Raw genomic sequence first — 14707 nt, 5'->3', positions numbered from 1 at the left:
CTTCCAATTATCTGTGCCTACATTTTCCGATGAATAATTTTGAAAAAAAAGCAAATGCTGTCACTTATTTCACTGACCTCTGTTGGCTCTGCATGGTCCCAGGTCGACTGCCCTCCCGCATGTACTCTGGCTGTCTGCTCCTGTCTGCAGTACCCGGTCGAGACCCAGTGGGTGGTCCCAGCTGGCTGGTAGAGTCTGTTCTCAGACCCAGCAGAGCGAAGAGTCACTGTAACATAGCGGGTCATTTAGTTCTGCAGAAAAACCAGGCCTAACTACAAGTCAACTTCAGTTCTGCGCAAGTCTAATAGCAAGTCTAATATCAGAACTGATTCCGAACTGTGATCATGCCACTTTTTGTACTGGCCAGTCTTTGGCACGTCTTAGTCAAGACTAATCAGGCTTCTAAGACTTTAGATTGTAAGCCTTTTCTAATTAGACTTGCGATTCGCAGTTTCAATTCAACTTTTCAGTTTTGTCTCAGTACTGAAAAGCTGAAATGAAACTGCGATCAGACTTTCCCAGTATTGATGTAAACTTAAGAGTTCGGCCGGTTCAGGAACAGTTAATTTGATGTTTAAAAAGACAGCATAATCGCACCACAGTTTTTCAACGTCTATAATGCTTGAAAATGTTATTACCTATTTGACCATACAATTGAAACGTACTGAAAAGGAGAGTGTTATGAAAAAAGCTGAGAAATTTCCTGAACGTTCTATATTTTGTTTATTCATTTTGTAATTTTGGGGTTCTTAAATCTAATCTTTTTGCCTCTCTATCTAATCAGATTCCAACGTAAGAGGGACATCTAATTTATTCCATTTATCAATTATAGAAATTTTAGCTGTTCAATAACATAGCTGGCAGATTGACAGAAAATACCAAGACCGACCAAAAAATTCGTCTTTTCATTCGAGGCTGGTTTTGATTAAAATTCTGTATAAGTTTTTGCTGCCTCTATTAGCTGCTCTCAATAACCTTCATTTAGAGTGATACAACCATTTGACCCTATCTCTTTGAATTAAAGTAAATAAAAGTTAATTCCAAAGCGAGGAAGTCATTTTTGAGAGCGGTTCAGTCAAGAGTGACCAAAAATTTAATCACGCGAATGAACAAAAAATCTCGCTCCAAAAAGAGCAAAAGATGACGTTACGCACGCACTTCAGTTGAAATTGCATGAACGAATGAACAAAAAGCAGATTTGAAGTCATATGGTCGTAACAAAAATCTCGACGACGAAAAAAAAAAATTGCAGGACAAGTCCTGACGTACAATTCAATGACTAAACAAACAACGAGACCTAGAACGGACTATGTGTGATTTGTGAAAACCATTTCCAAAAAATTCAGATCAAAAAAATAAAAAAACAGAAAATCAATGTCAAAATGCCGCATTAGATCAAAAAACCACTAACCACTAGCAAGAAATGAATTTTGAAACAAAAAACAAGGCCTAGAAAGAACTACGATTGGATTGGGAAAAACGAGTTAGGAAAAAAATCCGATCCAATAACTCGAAAAAACAGTAAAAATCAAAGTGAAATTGCCGCATGTGAACAAAAAACCCACTGGCGGTAAACGGAATTTTTGTTCAAACACCGTTTTCTGTCTCTACTTTAAAATTAGAGTGAAAAAATTTCACGCCGCAAAACAATTCGCTTTTTCGCTCCATTTCCTGTTTCGGCGTGACCAAAATCACTACTCCAATTTGACTTCAAAAATCATGAAAATGTGTGAACGCATCTTTAAAAAAAGACAGCGCCCCAATACAATTCAAATTCTTTTTCAAAAATCAAGAGAAAAGCCAATAATCGCACCAGCTATGGCTGTGCGGCTATTAATAAGATTTGTAAAGCCAAACCCACTAAGTCCACCAGTTTTTGTGTTTGAACTTGAAAAAACTATCAAATATAGTTTAAATATCCTACAGGGTTCATCTTGTCAAATTATACTTGAAGATCTGATTCAAAGTGCGCAGACCAGATTACATCCCAAAAAGTGTCAGGACAAAATACCCAAAGCAAATATACCCGAAATAATCCCAATATTTTATCCTAAAGTTCAAACTACCAGAACAATTATCTAGCTAATAATTATCTGATGCGTTTGGACTTGCCTCGCGTGCTATGAACATGCTTCAGACTATATGAAATTACAAAACCGAACGTGGAATTAATTTATCACCTCAATTGTGATAAAATTTGCTTGCGAAACCGAATTCTATTTAGAGTCGGATTATTGAATGAAATGATCAAAAGATAAAAAAAATTGATAAAAATGGTATTGGGTATATTTTCATTAAACTATTTCAAATTTATTGAAAATATGCCGGAGGTTGGTTTGAATTTGCTCAAAAAATGAAAAACTCAAAAGTTAATCTTTTGAAAAAACGAACTAAAAATGTTAGTTTTGTATTATGAATTTGAAACAATTCGAAATTGTGAAATTTTGAGGGATATAAGAGACTTCACAGGAAAACTAACCAACAACACAATTATAAGTCTGAATATTTGAGATCTTTCGGGATAACATGGCAAACAAATTCAAATTCTTCTGCTTACGCTAAAAAGCATGCCACTTTTTAATTTCGGTGTAATAGCGTCAAAATGGATCCATGAGAACTCACTTTCAACTTAGTTTTAATAAAATTTTAACACTTAATATTTGTTTAACCAAGTGCCCATATTTCGTTTTTATGTTTTTATCTTCAAACTGTTGCAACAGAACAATCATCTCCTTTAGTTATGACCCACATTTGTGAGCCAGTGAAACGCTAAATAAACTGGATTATTGTTGTGATCAATTGTTTTGATTTATTGACTTGTGTGTTTTTAATTGAGGGAGTCTTCTGAAATTTTCATTGGTCTTCAGGTCCTACTTTAACCCCCCCTTTGGGTTTGAACAGAAAAATTGAGGCAATCTCTGCCAAAGAGCTTTCTTGATAGTTTCAAATTATTTTAAATAAATTCTTTTCACATCTTAATCTACAAAACTGACCATTCAGAAAAAATCCAGGATCGCACATAAATAATCTAGATTGTAAAATGTTAAAAGTTAAAATTAGAAAACCACATACTGAAAAATATAAAAATTGCAGGAGTTTTCTCTCAGAAAAAATTATAAAAACCATCAATCGTAAAAATACAAAATTTTATTAATTCAGCCCAATTTTGTGCAGATACTCCAAAACTTTTGAGTTCAAATTTTCGTTCGGCCGCTTCGAGAAAATTTCAATTGACGAACAACGTTTTTAACAGCTGCAATTGCTAGAGAGCAATACAGAACGATAGGTGCTAAAGTTTTCTATTGTAATAAAAAAATACCACTATATGATCATAAGCTTGCACGAGACAGTCACATGAAGATGTTTTGAGTTTTAAAAATCAATGAAGTTGCACGTGACTAACAAAACCCACATGATCAGAGCAATTAAAATTAAGAATTTGCACGTTATTTAAGGAAAAAACAAAAGATAAATAAATTTGTTTTGAAATTTCGAAAGCGTCTAAAGCACCAGAAGCAAGTTGACTACAACACATTGGCCATTGATGTTTATTAGGTATAGAATTTTGTTCAGAAATAATTCATAGGAAACTAAAATTTTCTGTGAACAACGTTGTTATGATAAAGATATTTCAAATACACAGTACAACAGTCTAATGGCATTTAGATGGAACAAAAGAGATTTCAGTTCTATAAGATAACTTACTTTGTTTCATGTGATATGCTGTAACAAAAACACCCATTGGAATCGCTTCTTATAATATTTTCAAAAATAATCAACAGCTATTTTTTGCAACCGCCATTGGTAACAAGACTGGGAAATTACAGCATGGAAGGTCTTTTTCTGCGCTTCAAGATAAAGAACTACTATATTGTTTTGTTTTTCATTTAGCCAAAATATTGAAATTTAATTATAAAAAGGAGTTCAAGGGAAGAAGGAGATCTATACATTAGTAATCATTTTCAAGTGTCTGAACAATTGCTGGAAGAATTGAGTGCCATTTAAAATGAAGAATTGAATTGAGCATCTTTAAAAAATACGGTAAGAGTGGGCTGAGCTCTGAGAAAAACTATGCGATAGTTCGCAGGGTGACAAAACAAAACACAACAAAACAAGATATGCGACTTGCCATAAATTAAATGAATCAAATAACCTGCATTAGGAGTTGTCTGACCCTAAGCAAATTTTGCTTCCCTACGGGGGGGGGGGGGTGGTGGACAACGCTTAAAAATTTGTGAAATCTACTTGCTATCTTTCGTATGTAGAATTCACGTGAAAGCTATTCAACATTTTAGCAGGCCAATTCAAAACGTAGCTTCGTGTTTTTCAAAATATATTGTAATTAAACACAACGACAGCTGCGAGATATTTTTAAGAAAATGTAAAATTTAATTGCCTCAATTTGTAGAAAATTTTGTAGGTAACATAAAAGCTCTAAATACCAAGGCCATGAATTTTAATTACACATAGCGTTAATTTCAAATACTTTAAGAATAAATTTTAATTACAAAGCGCGTGGACTGTAAAAACGTCAAATCTTCAGAATGTGCTCAAGTTGAGAGCGTGAAATCTAATGACGATTCTGTCAGTACATTTAAGTTTTAGTTGTGATGAGCTCTGTTTACGTTTTCTCGCTGATATATTTTGAAGAGTGGTAGTTTAATTTAAGGTAAGCATTGTTCACAAGGGATCATTAGGTATACACGAATTAAGATTGGTTGTAAAAATCACATACAAATTAATGCAAATTTGAACTATAAATTTACAAACCCTAATTAGGGACCAGTGGACTCCCGACCCGACATACAGCGCATGTTTTATTGAGGCATCGCTTAAGAGTTTGTTATTACAATCCAACTCTCCAAATTTCTGTGCGTAAAAGATATCTAAAAGAGGTTCAGGAAAAATTCGAATGACCAATCAATCTTGAATTCTTAAAAATTCTTAAACAATGACCAAATCTAGTCAAAAATTTGTGCTCAATTCCATTTAATTAAAAATCCAGGAACTAGTCAATGAAAACTTAAAATTTTTGAAATTTTCGTTTTAAATTTTGGTTTGATTTTATAATAAATTTTCAGATTTAAAGACAGCGCGACTAATTTACAATTCAAAATCTTGTTTATTTGGATCTATCTGGAAATTTGAAATAGGTTATTAGAATATGCGCGAAATCATAGTGGATTTTGTTGCTTTTAAACGGCGCAAAAGGAAGTGGGTCTAAGCTTTTTTGCTTATGTTCAGAGTTAAAATGACCAATTTTTAGAGGTCATCTAAAGTAAATCATTAAGTTTGGAAACAATTTAGCATCTGTCAGAGTTTCAGAAAAGTTTCTCCGCTTTTTGCAATTTCACGCCGTATCAATGGTTTTTCAGTTCCTTTCTTACAATTATCTCGAAAACCCAACGATCAAGTGACCAATCTTTTTTCTCTTCAAATAAAGATGTCACAATACTCGCCTAAATAATAAACGCAGAAAAGTGAAATTTGTTGCAAAGTTGCCTAACAGACTAGTTAGTTTCTATTTTCGAAAAAGGGAGCCAGCATACTAGCAGCTAGTTTAAACACTGTTGTGTCCCAACAAAAATTTCTTTTTCTAAATTAGGAAAGATATTTTTGCAAAGGAACAATCCTCAGGCCATATCGAATTTTTGAGTGAGCCGTGGACCAGAGTGGAGTAGAAACATAATGGAGGCTACGAAAGTCCGCAATTCAGCGTCCGCCCGCTGGACCTCTTTTATTGGTCGCAGTTTTCTACCAATATCTGAAAACCCAATGGCCAAGAGACCTTTTTTCCTCTTTAAGTTGTCTTTCGAAATACATTCTTAGAGCAAAAAAGAAAAGGGTCCTTTAAAGTGTTTACCATCTGATTTTTTTTTGCCCACAGCTGTTCCCCAAAGATGAAATGAACTATACTTCGAAAAGATAAAGTTATCATATTCCACTCTTTCCCGTCTACTCACAGAAAACGCTTGTCTTCACTCTGCTATCACTATTGTTCTCATTTGACGGAATTGGTCTTTCCGATTTATCGAGTAATTTACAAAATATTTTCCTTAAAAAAAACTTTTTCGTCAAAGTTATATAGCCTTAGAACGTGGGGGGGGGGGGGGGGTCACTCGTACCATTTCATGTGAATTATCTGCCATGGTATTCCGATTACTTTTCAAATTTCTCTTCATTGGTCATTCAAATATAACAGCCACAAATGCCCTTATTTGGCATTATGCAAGTCTTGCGGTCAACGTCTAGTGTAATTATTATATATTTGTACATTTTGCGTTCATGGATTCAAATATGGACACTTACGTTTCTCATAAACCGGCTGCTGCTGTTTAGCCAGAGTGGCTTCCTCCTCCTTCCGCTTCCGCTTGTCCTCCCTGTTAGTCTTGTGGGCCAGGAGAACTTTGAACACACTACACACAATGAGCATCAACTCTATGCAGAATGCGATCCATCCTGAGAAGAGAGAGATGCCACTGTTGGAGTAGCTGAACGTGTTTTTGAAGTAGTTCATCCCAACTGCTACTGCTGCTAACGTCATCAGAGCTGAAAAACAGGCGAAAAGAGCTGAAAAAGAGCTGAAAAAGAGCTGAAAACAGCTGAAAAAGAGCTGAAAAAGAGCAGAAAAAGAGCAGAAAAAGAGCAGAAAAAGAGCTGAAAAAGAGCTGAAAAAGAGCTGAAAAAGAGCTGAAAAAGAGGTGAAAAAGAGGTGAAAAAGAGGTGAAAAAGAGGTGAAAAAGAGCTGATAAAGAGCTGATAAAAGCTGAAAAAGAGCTGAAAAAGAGCTGAAAAAGAGCTGAAAAAGAGCTGAAAAAGAGCTGAAAAAGAGCTGAAAAAGAGGTGAAAAAGAGGTGAAAAAGAGGTGAAAAAGAGCTGATAAAGAGCTGATAAAGAGCTGATAAAAGCTGAAAAAGAGCTGAAAAAGAGCTGAAAAAGAGGTGAAAAAGAGATGAAAAACAGCTGAAAAAGAGGTGACAAAGAGGTGGCAAAGAGGTGAAAAAGAGGTAAAAAAGAGGTGAAAAAGAGCTGATAAAGAGCTGATAAAGAGCTGATAAAGAGCTGAAAAAGAGCTGAAAAAGAGCTGAAAAAGAGGTGAAAAAGAGATGAAAAAGAGCTGAAAAAGAGGTGACAAAGAGGGGACAAAGAAGTGAAAAAGAGGTAAAAAAGAGGTAAAAAAGAGGTGAAAAAGAGCTGATAAAGAGCTGATAAAGAGCTGATAAAGAGCTGAAAAAGAGCCGAAAAAGAGCTGAAAAAAAGCCGAAAAAGAGCTGAAAAAGAGCTGAAAAAGAGCTGAAAAAGAGCTGAAAAAGTGCAGAAAAAGAGCTGAAAGAGTTGAACTCCATTAATTGGCATATTGCTGCTTTTGGGATGCAAATGTTTTGAGTGAGAATAGTTTCAATTAGCCTAAAACATGTTCTGTCAATTTGGGTAGTTCGGTTAGCTTGTCTTTTCTCTCTGCCTCAATTTGGCATGTTAGGATGGATGGCGGCAAGGCATGACACGTGAGAGTCTATATAGTCGCACTAAAAAATTTAGTCAACTATGTTCCGAGTAATTTCGCACAATATCTGATTAGAACAAGAAACACTTAAATTGTTCGATTATATTACAGAAATAACTGATTAAAACGAGCAAAGTGTGCGCGTGATAATAACGAAAACAATCGAACACCTAGTCAACGAATTGTTCTCGAACGACCAGCGCAAGGAAAAAGGTTACAAGGGGCTTCAAATTAAGTTGTTCGAGCTTATATAGGCGGCTTCCACCCAGGTTGTGGTGAAAAACTTAAACCGGTATGTCCATACTGTCCCTGACGGAAAGTGTCTATACGCAGACCGTCCTAGACGGAAATATCTCGTGCGCTTATGTCCGAAATTTCGTGCGTTCACCAGACTTCTGTTCGTTCATTCTCTGACTTTTGTGCGTTCACCAATTCCATGCGTTAAGGTCCAGACTTTCGTGCGTTTACCAGACTTCCGTATCTACAACAGACTTCACGCGTTCATGTTCAAACTTTCTTGCAATCATGTCCATACTTTTATGAGTTCAAAGTAAGACAAACTGCAGTAACTACTCGTAATTTTAGACTGGAGATTAGTACAACTTATTCATCCTCAAAATTTTTAACTGGTTAGTAGCAATTTAAAAACTGGGTAAATTTGAAAAAACACTGCAAAACATTTTTGGCTAAAAATAATGTACTCTGGCCTAAGTGCAAGAATGATTATTTGATATTTCCAACTTCGGCTACTTTCTAACAGAAGAACTAAAATTTATTATTTACAACGCAAAAAAAACAGTTCAATTATTTTGGCGTTCCACGTTTTGCTATATATTTTCAACTCCAGTGAGTTTCGGTTTTCCGCGGCTTCCACTTGAGTGGAAACTCAGGAGTAAGAATTCTATAAATCATCTGATAGGTATTAGTTTTATTAACAAGGGAAATTAGTTCTTAGATTTTGGAGCCGCAAAGCCGCGATCGTGCGTTCACCTTCGGTCTGGACGTACTTGACTCCGTCCTGGACTTTAACCTGCGTAGTACGATTAAAAAATACGAAAATGAAACCAGTTTTGGCGCACTTTTTAGTTGATTTGTTTGATATTTTTGATTTGTTTCTCTTATTTCCACCCCACACCCACATGCTGTAATTTTACAATGATTTACTATGTAGTGGCACGTGCTCTGTAACGGGGAGTGCATAACTTACTTGGGGGGGGGGGGACACAAACGTAAAAGATCCGACTTTTTCTATTAAATTGCGGTCAATGGAATTCAGCTGCGTATAATTACGAATGCCAGAAAATTAAATCACTCAAAAATCAATGAATTGATCGTAATTAAAGGAACATGGCAAGTTAAATTGACCCGGTACAAATTTCACACATTTTCTTTAATTGAAAAGTCAAAATGGTTAAGCAAAAAGCTAGCTCTGAAACAAAAAATCACATGGCTTTAATAACTGCTTCAAACTTTGCTCGCTCGATAGGATCTAAACAAATATATTGTTCTAACTCTGGAAGACAGTGGCCCATCCGATTAGAAGTTCGAGAGCGAGGTTGCCTTTGAATAGTTTGAACATCTGGAAAGACGCAGTGTACAGTAGAATGGTCCCAATCACAATCCCACAAGTAAGTCCCCCCTTGCACATTCTCAGCTCAGTGTCTGAAACATTAACTTTTTCGTTAAAATATGTTGGCCAAGTTGTTGACGCTTTTTTAATGGTTAATAACTATTTTTGGGTCTATTCTGCCCACCCCAGTGTTTTTGTTTTTATGCCCCCAGTTAAAAATTATGTGTTGTTCTAGAGCAGATGTAAAAAATAGAACGTGCGTGTGGGGGCGTAAAAGATATATGCCCTCTAAGCTGGGGGGGGGGGGGTGGGGCAGAATATATCCCTATTTTTATACCACTGTTGAAAAAAAACTAAAGTTCAAGATAGCCTACCAATTTTAAATATAGCTTTCTCGCTCTATGCTACGATTCTTGCGCTTTCAATAAGTTCGCTCTCACCTTTCCTATTCCGTCTCTTTTGGATCAGTTTTGTCTCAATTTTGAACTGCCACTTATCAGGTCGAGAGGCCGTAATGGCCAATCAAACGAGCAACATATTTTCACATATTGACTATTTGAGTCGATTAATAGTTCTTATATGGGTCAAGATGAGGTACATGAAATTTGACCAATGTTCCATTCAGAAGTTATACAACCGTGTAGAAGTTGATTAACCTATTCCTAATAATTTTACCCCGCTCCCCAGAATTAAAACCAATCTTACATTTTTTGGGGTAGTTTTCATATTTTTTTTTTTGGGGGGGGGGGGGGTGTTGAAATTAACTTTACGCTCAATAAAACACAGTATCAATTCAATAATAAACTCAACTTCAAATAAAATACTAACCAAATCATTTATATTTTGATTAACTTTAGGGTTAAAATTTATAAATCCTTCTCATGATCCTTACATTTTTCTCGGTTACATTACAGTATACCCAATGCCATTATACCGGGTTTTGCTGGATACCGGCTTTCGTGGGTCTGGCTGGACCATGACAAAATGATAGTTGCATCAATTGATGACAACTCTTTTTGCGTTACAGTCCGCGTCCAATTTTTTGTCAAAAATAACCTTTTTTATAAGATGGACTCTCAATGAACTTTCCAAATTTTTTCCAAGTTTGTTTTTCGTTTTGTCTCTTTTTGACGTCTGCAAAACAGAACGAGTTGCAAACTGAGAAAAAGCGTCCTAACTTTTCATTTAGTTGTCTTTACTAATTGAATGACGTCCTAATTAGTAAAATGATTGAAAACACTATAGCCACGTTGAAACTATTATGTACACACGAACATCTTGGAGCAAAAATTTGTCGAGCTTCTCGTTATGGCTTTACAAGACACTCAAGGTGTACCCTGTGGCAAAGCTGTATTACAATGAGATTGCTAAATTGTGTAGTAGATAGCTTTTTCAGAGGTTTCTTCTCTGATTTTAACATTTGACAAGATATGTAACAAATATGAACTTCTCAAAAATGATTTGTAACAAATATGAACTTCTCAAAAATGAAACTTCTTTTTTCAAAAATGATTGTTTTTCATGATTTTTTGCTGACCCAGCAGTCCCATGAGCTTCAAAACTTTTCCAATTAAATGCAACCAGGGTTGAGCTCCTTCAATTCCATCTTTAGCTATTTACAACATCAAGGAAAAATGACGGCTTTAGTTTTATCAGAATTGCAACCTTGAGGATTACATGCTATGTCTTGGTTTCATTTTGTCCATTTTCCTTCGTTTCAGTCAATTTTTGATGCTATGAAGAGTTAAAAAACTGTAATAACTAAATAAAATATATCAGCGTTTTCATATCTTTGTAGTTCGTTTGTCACGCTTTTTTCTCATAAAAAGGTAGCGCAATAGCAAGAAAGCCGTTCCATGTTTTTGTCAATTAATATATATATATATATATATATATATATATATATATATATATATTCAAATCAAATGTTGTGCAGGTTACGCGCCAAATTAAAAGGTGGAGGTTTAAAAAGAAATATGGATTACTGCTCTAGCAACCCTACCCGTTACAATTATTTCAAATTCAAATCCTTTTCTATGCTTGGTCTCGACTTTGGCTTTATCCGAATAGAAAACCAGAAAAATCTCTAAGTATTATAATTGAAAACACTTATTTCACTTACATTGTTTTCTCTAAGTTTTGGTTTTAGTCAGAATTGAATTTATGGAGTTGAACTTCAATTGAATTTAAATTTAAAAAATCAGAAATCAGAACAGTGAAACTGAACTTTAAATACAATCGAGTTTGAGAGTTTTTAGCCGTGAAAGATCTCCGCAATGTATTACAAAAACGCGTTCAGTTTTTGACTTGAATGAAGGCATTGAACTAATAAAAACGACCAACGAGCTTTTAGCTACCAAGCAATGAGCATAAAAAATAAAAAGAAACTAAGCAAGTGTATGACTAACCTGAATCTTAGGTTGTTACACCTCTCCCTTCCGAGAGAGAGCACGTCCACGTGCAGTAATGAAAATTGGCAAGTAAATAAGTTGTACACCAGTACATGTATTTATAACAGGAATGCAAAATTAGACTAACAGTGCCAACTGTTGTGGAAATTGGTGAATAAGATTTACCAAAAAAGGATTTACCCGGAAGTTACCGACCCCATCATTTTTTTGATAAGCTAAGTGATTAGTTTTTGTCGGAAGAAGACGCCGACGATTGACTGGAGGCAAGCCTTTTTCTCGGCTTTCTCTTCTGAACCTGACTTTTAGATGTTTCGGTGGTAACTACTTCCAAGTAGATACTGTCGATTATTGTTTGTAGCAGTTCCAACTGCCATTTGTTAGTGGCAAAGTTAAAGCCCGACGACTCCAGTCTTGCTTTATTTCTTTCCATTCGTAACCGATCATTCTCTTTCGTTAGCCTCTTTGCTTCGTCGTCTTCAATTTTTAAGTCATCTTGTAGTTTTTGATTACTTCGTTTTCCCTTCCAAAGAGTAATCAGTTTGAAAGACTTCATCTCATTTATTAATTTGTGATCTCAATTCTTCCTATCTTTTCCTTAAATTTTCGTTGTCGGTTTTTAAACATTTCATTTTCGGAAGTAATGCGTCTATCTCTTTCCCGGCTTACCACAGCTCTTGGGTTGATCTTTGTAGTTGTTTTTGCATTGTAAACATCCTGTCTTTTAACTTTCCAGTTTTTTAAAGGACCAGCCTGCTCAGGAGTCAAAAATCCATCTAATGTAGGGAGTACCAACTTATGATTGTTTCTGGTTCCTGATTTCGGATTATTCTGCAAGAGACACATGGCCTTTCCTCTGCCATGATTCTTTTGTATAAGCATAGTAGCTCGATCTGCCTAACTGAAGACAATAACACCTCCTTTATTTTCGGCCTTTCTTCAACTTTCTCCCGAAAACCATTTTGCTTTTTAGAGGAAAAAGGAATATGCCGTTAAGGGCTTTTCAAGCCCCTATAAAAGCTGTTTTCACTAAAGCATATTTTGAATTGGAGATTCAATCTCATTTTCTGCATTCTAAAACTTCTTTATTTCTTCAAAACGTCCATATGGTCTTCTTTATTATAATTTCGAGCTTGTGGTTTTCCACAGAATAAAAAATTATCGTGCTATATATTAAGATTTGATCTGGAGTTGCCTTGTTTCTATTAGTTAGTTTCTATTAGTTAGTTAGTTTCTATTAGTTACTTTCTTATATATTTTTTTGATTTTTTTTCTCGATATCGATTTGTTTTTTTTTGTTCTTTCAAAGTAAGTATAATATAGTTTGAATTTTTTTGTTGTGTTGAAAACTCTTCCAGTTGGTTTCATTGTTCCTCGGTCTGTTTTTTAGCGTTTTTTTTAATGAGTGGCTTACTTTGCGCTACCTCAAATATTTTGTGGAAATATTTTTGCGCTACTACGAATTTTTGAAAATCTTGGATCTTTCCCACAATTTACGACTTCAAATGGGGTCTAGACTTAAACCTTCTCGGAAAAAACCCAACCTAATTATGGATAGGAAATAAACCCCCAAGGAAATAAACCCTCCGCGGAAATGATCACTCACGGAAATAAACCTCCATTTCAAAATTAAACTTTGGTTGTGATAATTTGTTCGGGTGTGATTTTTTCATATCACGTCTCAGGGGCCGCTAAAGAATGGCCATCCTCTTTGGGTCTGTAAGATGTTCGTAAACCCTATTGAGCAGGAAGAATTTTCCTGAAGGAATTTAGTTCAACAATTATCAACCCACTAACCCACAATAGGTAGCGGGTATGAGATCCTCCCAGTTGCCCAGAGTCTGAATAACCCAGCTGATGAGTAGACGTCATCCTGGCCCCCCGTGATGATGTACTCATTGTCCAGGGCTTCCACTCTTCTGAAGTACTGGTCCTTGACATCGTCAGACCTCACACCTCGGATCCACTGGTTCGTGAAGAGAGCCACGAAACTGAACACCAGGGCGATTAACTGACCCGTGCAGAATATGGCGTTTACTAACACTTGTCCGACCATATTTTGACTTCCAAGTTCAAAAACTAACTCGAATTCTTTGGAGCGCTTTTAGGATCCAATTTAGAATTTGGGTCCAATATGAACTTAGTTTTGAAATTGTTATAATCAGTACTATGTTAGAAAATATTTTGAGAGAGACTGATGTTAAAATTGAACGGAAATGCGGGGCTGGAAAAGAATTGTAAATTCTAAATTTTTGGTTTAATTCACAACGTCAGTAACTGGTAAACTGGTTAATTTTTTTTCTACGGGGTATGTCTCTAAAAATAACTCCGGCGCTGGGTAGTTTTGAAGTAAACCGAGTTACTAAAATAAGAAGGATAAGTTTAAAAAATTAGGATAACGTTCGAGTTTTTCAAACTCAAGTTGTCCGATTTAAAATCAACAACGGCACACAAAAAATGTCTCTTCTTCGGCTCACGTTATTGTTAGCTACACAAATGCGCGTTTAAAACACGAGAAAACAATGTTTTATTCGTTCGTACCAAAATTGTTTACCACTATCGTTCGTGGCTTGTTTTTGATTCGCTTTTTCTTGTTTATAAAAGCAACATTATTATTTTTAAGGCTTTATCATGCGAATGAGTCATAACAACAAAAACTATGTGCTCAAAATTTTGGCTAACCAAACCAAAATGCAATCTTATCACAAAAGTTTTACGTTTTAGCTTGAAAGTGCTCACAGCTACTAATATAAAAGCTGGAAATCTGCGAGAAAATAGTCAACAATGCTTAGATATATAATTTTGTATGACCATAATGAAAGTAAACGCGGTTAGTAATTTTGCTGGGTCATAGCTTGGTATTCAAACAAACTTCTGCTGCTTGTAAAGAACGTGAAAACTATGCAAAATGCATCAAAATGTATGAGTTTGAAGCAATAGTTAATTGGTTAGACTTGCGAGAAAACGCATTAATGAAAACCAACAACATGAAATTCGGAGGTAAAGCGTCCAATTGGCTGCGCATGATCAAGCGGATCTTCAAGTTTTTGACCTTTTCAACAATTGCACCCCCCGTTGGTACCTAGTAGAGAATCCCACCCCCCCCCCCTAATGTGCTATAATTTACCACAATAGTACTTGGCCTAGAGTTTAGATAGCTGAATATCAGTTTAAACGCATTCATGGCCAAGCCTCTCGTGCGCTGTGGGATATAATCCAGGAATC

The 14707-nt window shown here is 35.6% G+C and overlaps 1 protein-coding gene across 1 annotated transcript; it reads right to left on the bottom strand.

The window, feature by feature from the left end:
• Window positions 1-17: 17 nt before the first annotated feature.
• On the bottom strand, window positions 18-14328 carry LOC142344440 (uncharacterized). The gene is made up of 5 exons (XM_075396089.1): window positions 13280-14328; window positions 9017-9166; window positions 6310-6549; window positions 3706-3723; window positions 18-226 (listed from the first exon to the last, which is right to left on the bottom strand). Exons 1-5 carry the CDS (start codon window positions 13536-13538, stop codon window positions 18-20), a joined length of 876 nt encoding a protein of 291 aa, XP_075252204.1. The 5' UTR covers window positions 13539-14328.
• Between the last annotated feature and the right edge of the window lie 379 nt (window positions 14329-14707).

Source organism: Convolutriloba macropyga, chromosome 1 (assembly GCF_964194025.1).
Source record: "Convolutriloba macropyga chromosome 1, txConMacr16.3, whole genome shotgun sequence".
In the NCBI taxonomy this organism is placed as follows: Eukaryota; Metazoa; Xenacoelomorpha; order Acoela; family Convolutidae; genus Convolutriloba; species Convolutriloba macropyga.
This window is presented reverse-complemented; position numbering and strand designations above follow the sequence as displayed.

Excerpts from the sequence above, each read along its gene's own strand:
- LOC142344440 (XM_075396089.1), bottom strand. The coding sequence starts at position 13,538 with ATGGTCGGACAAGTGTTAGTAAACGCCATATTCTGCACGGGTCAGTTA. Across the intron at positions 9,167-13,279 it reads ATACCCGCTACCTATTGTGG|ACACTGAGCTGAGAATGTGC; the intron begins GTTAGTGGGTTG and ends TTAATGTTTCAG. Across the intron at positions 6,550-9,016 it reads ATGGGCCACTGTCTTCCAGA|CTCTGATGACGTTAGCAGCA; the intron begins GTTAGAACAATA and ends CCTGTTTTTCAG.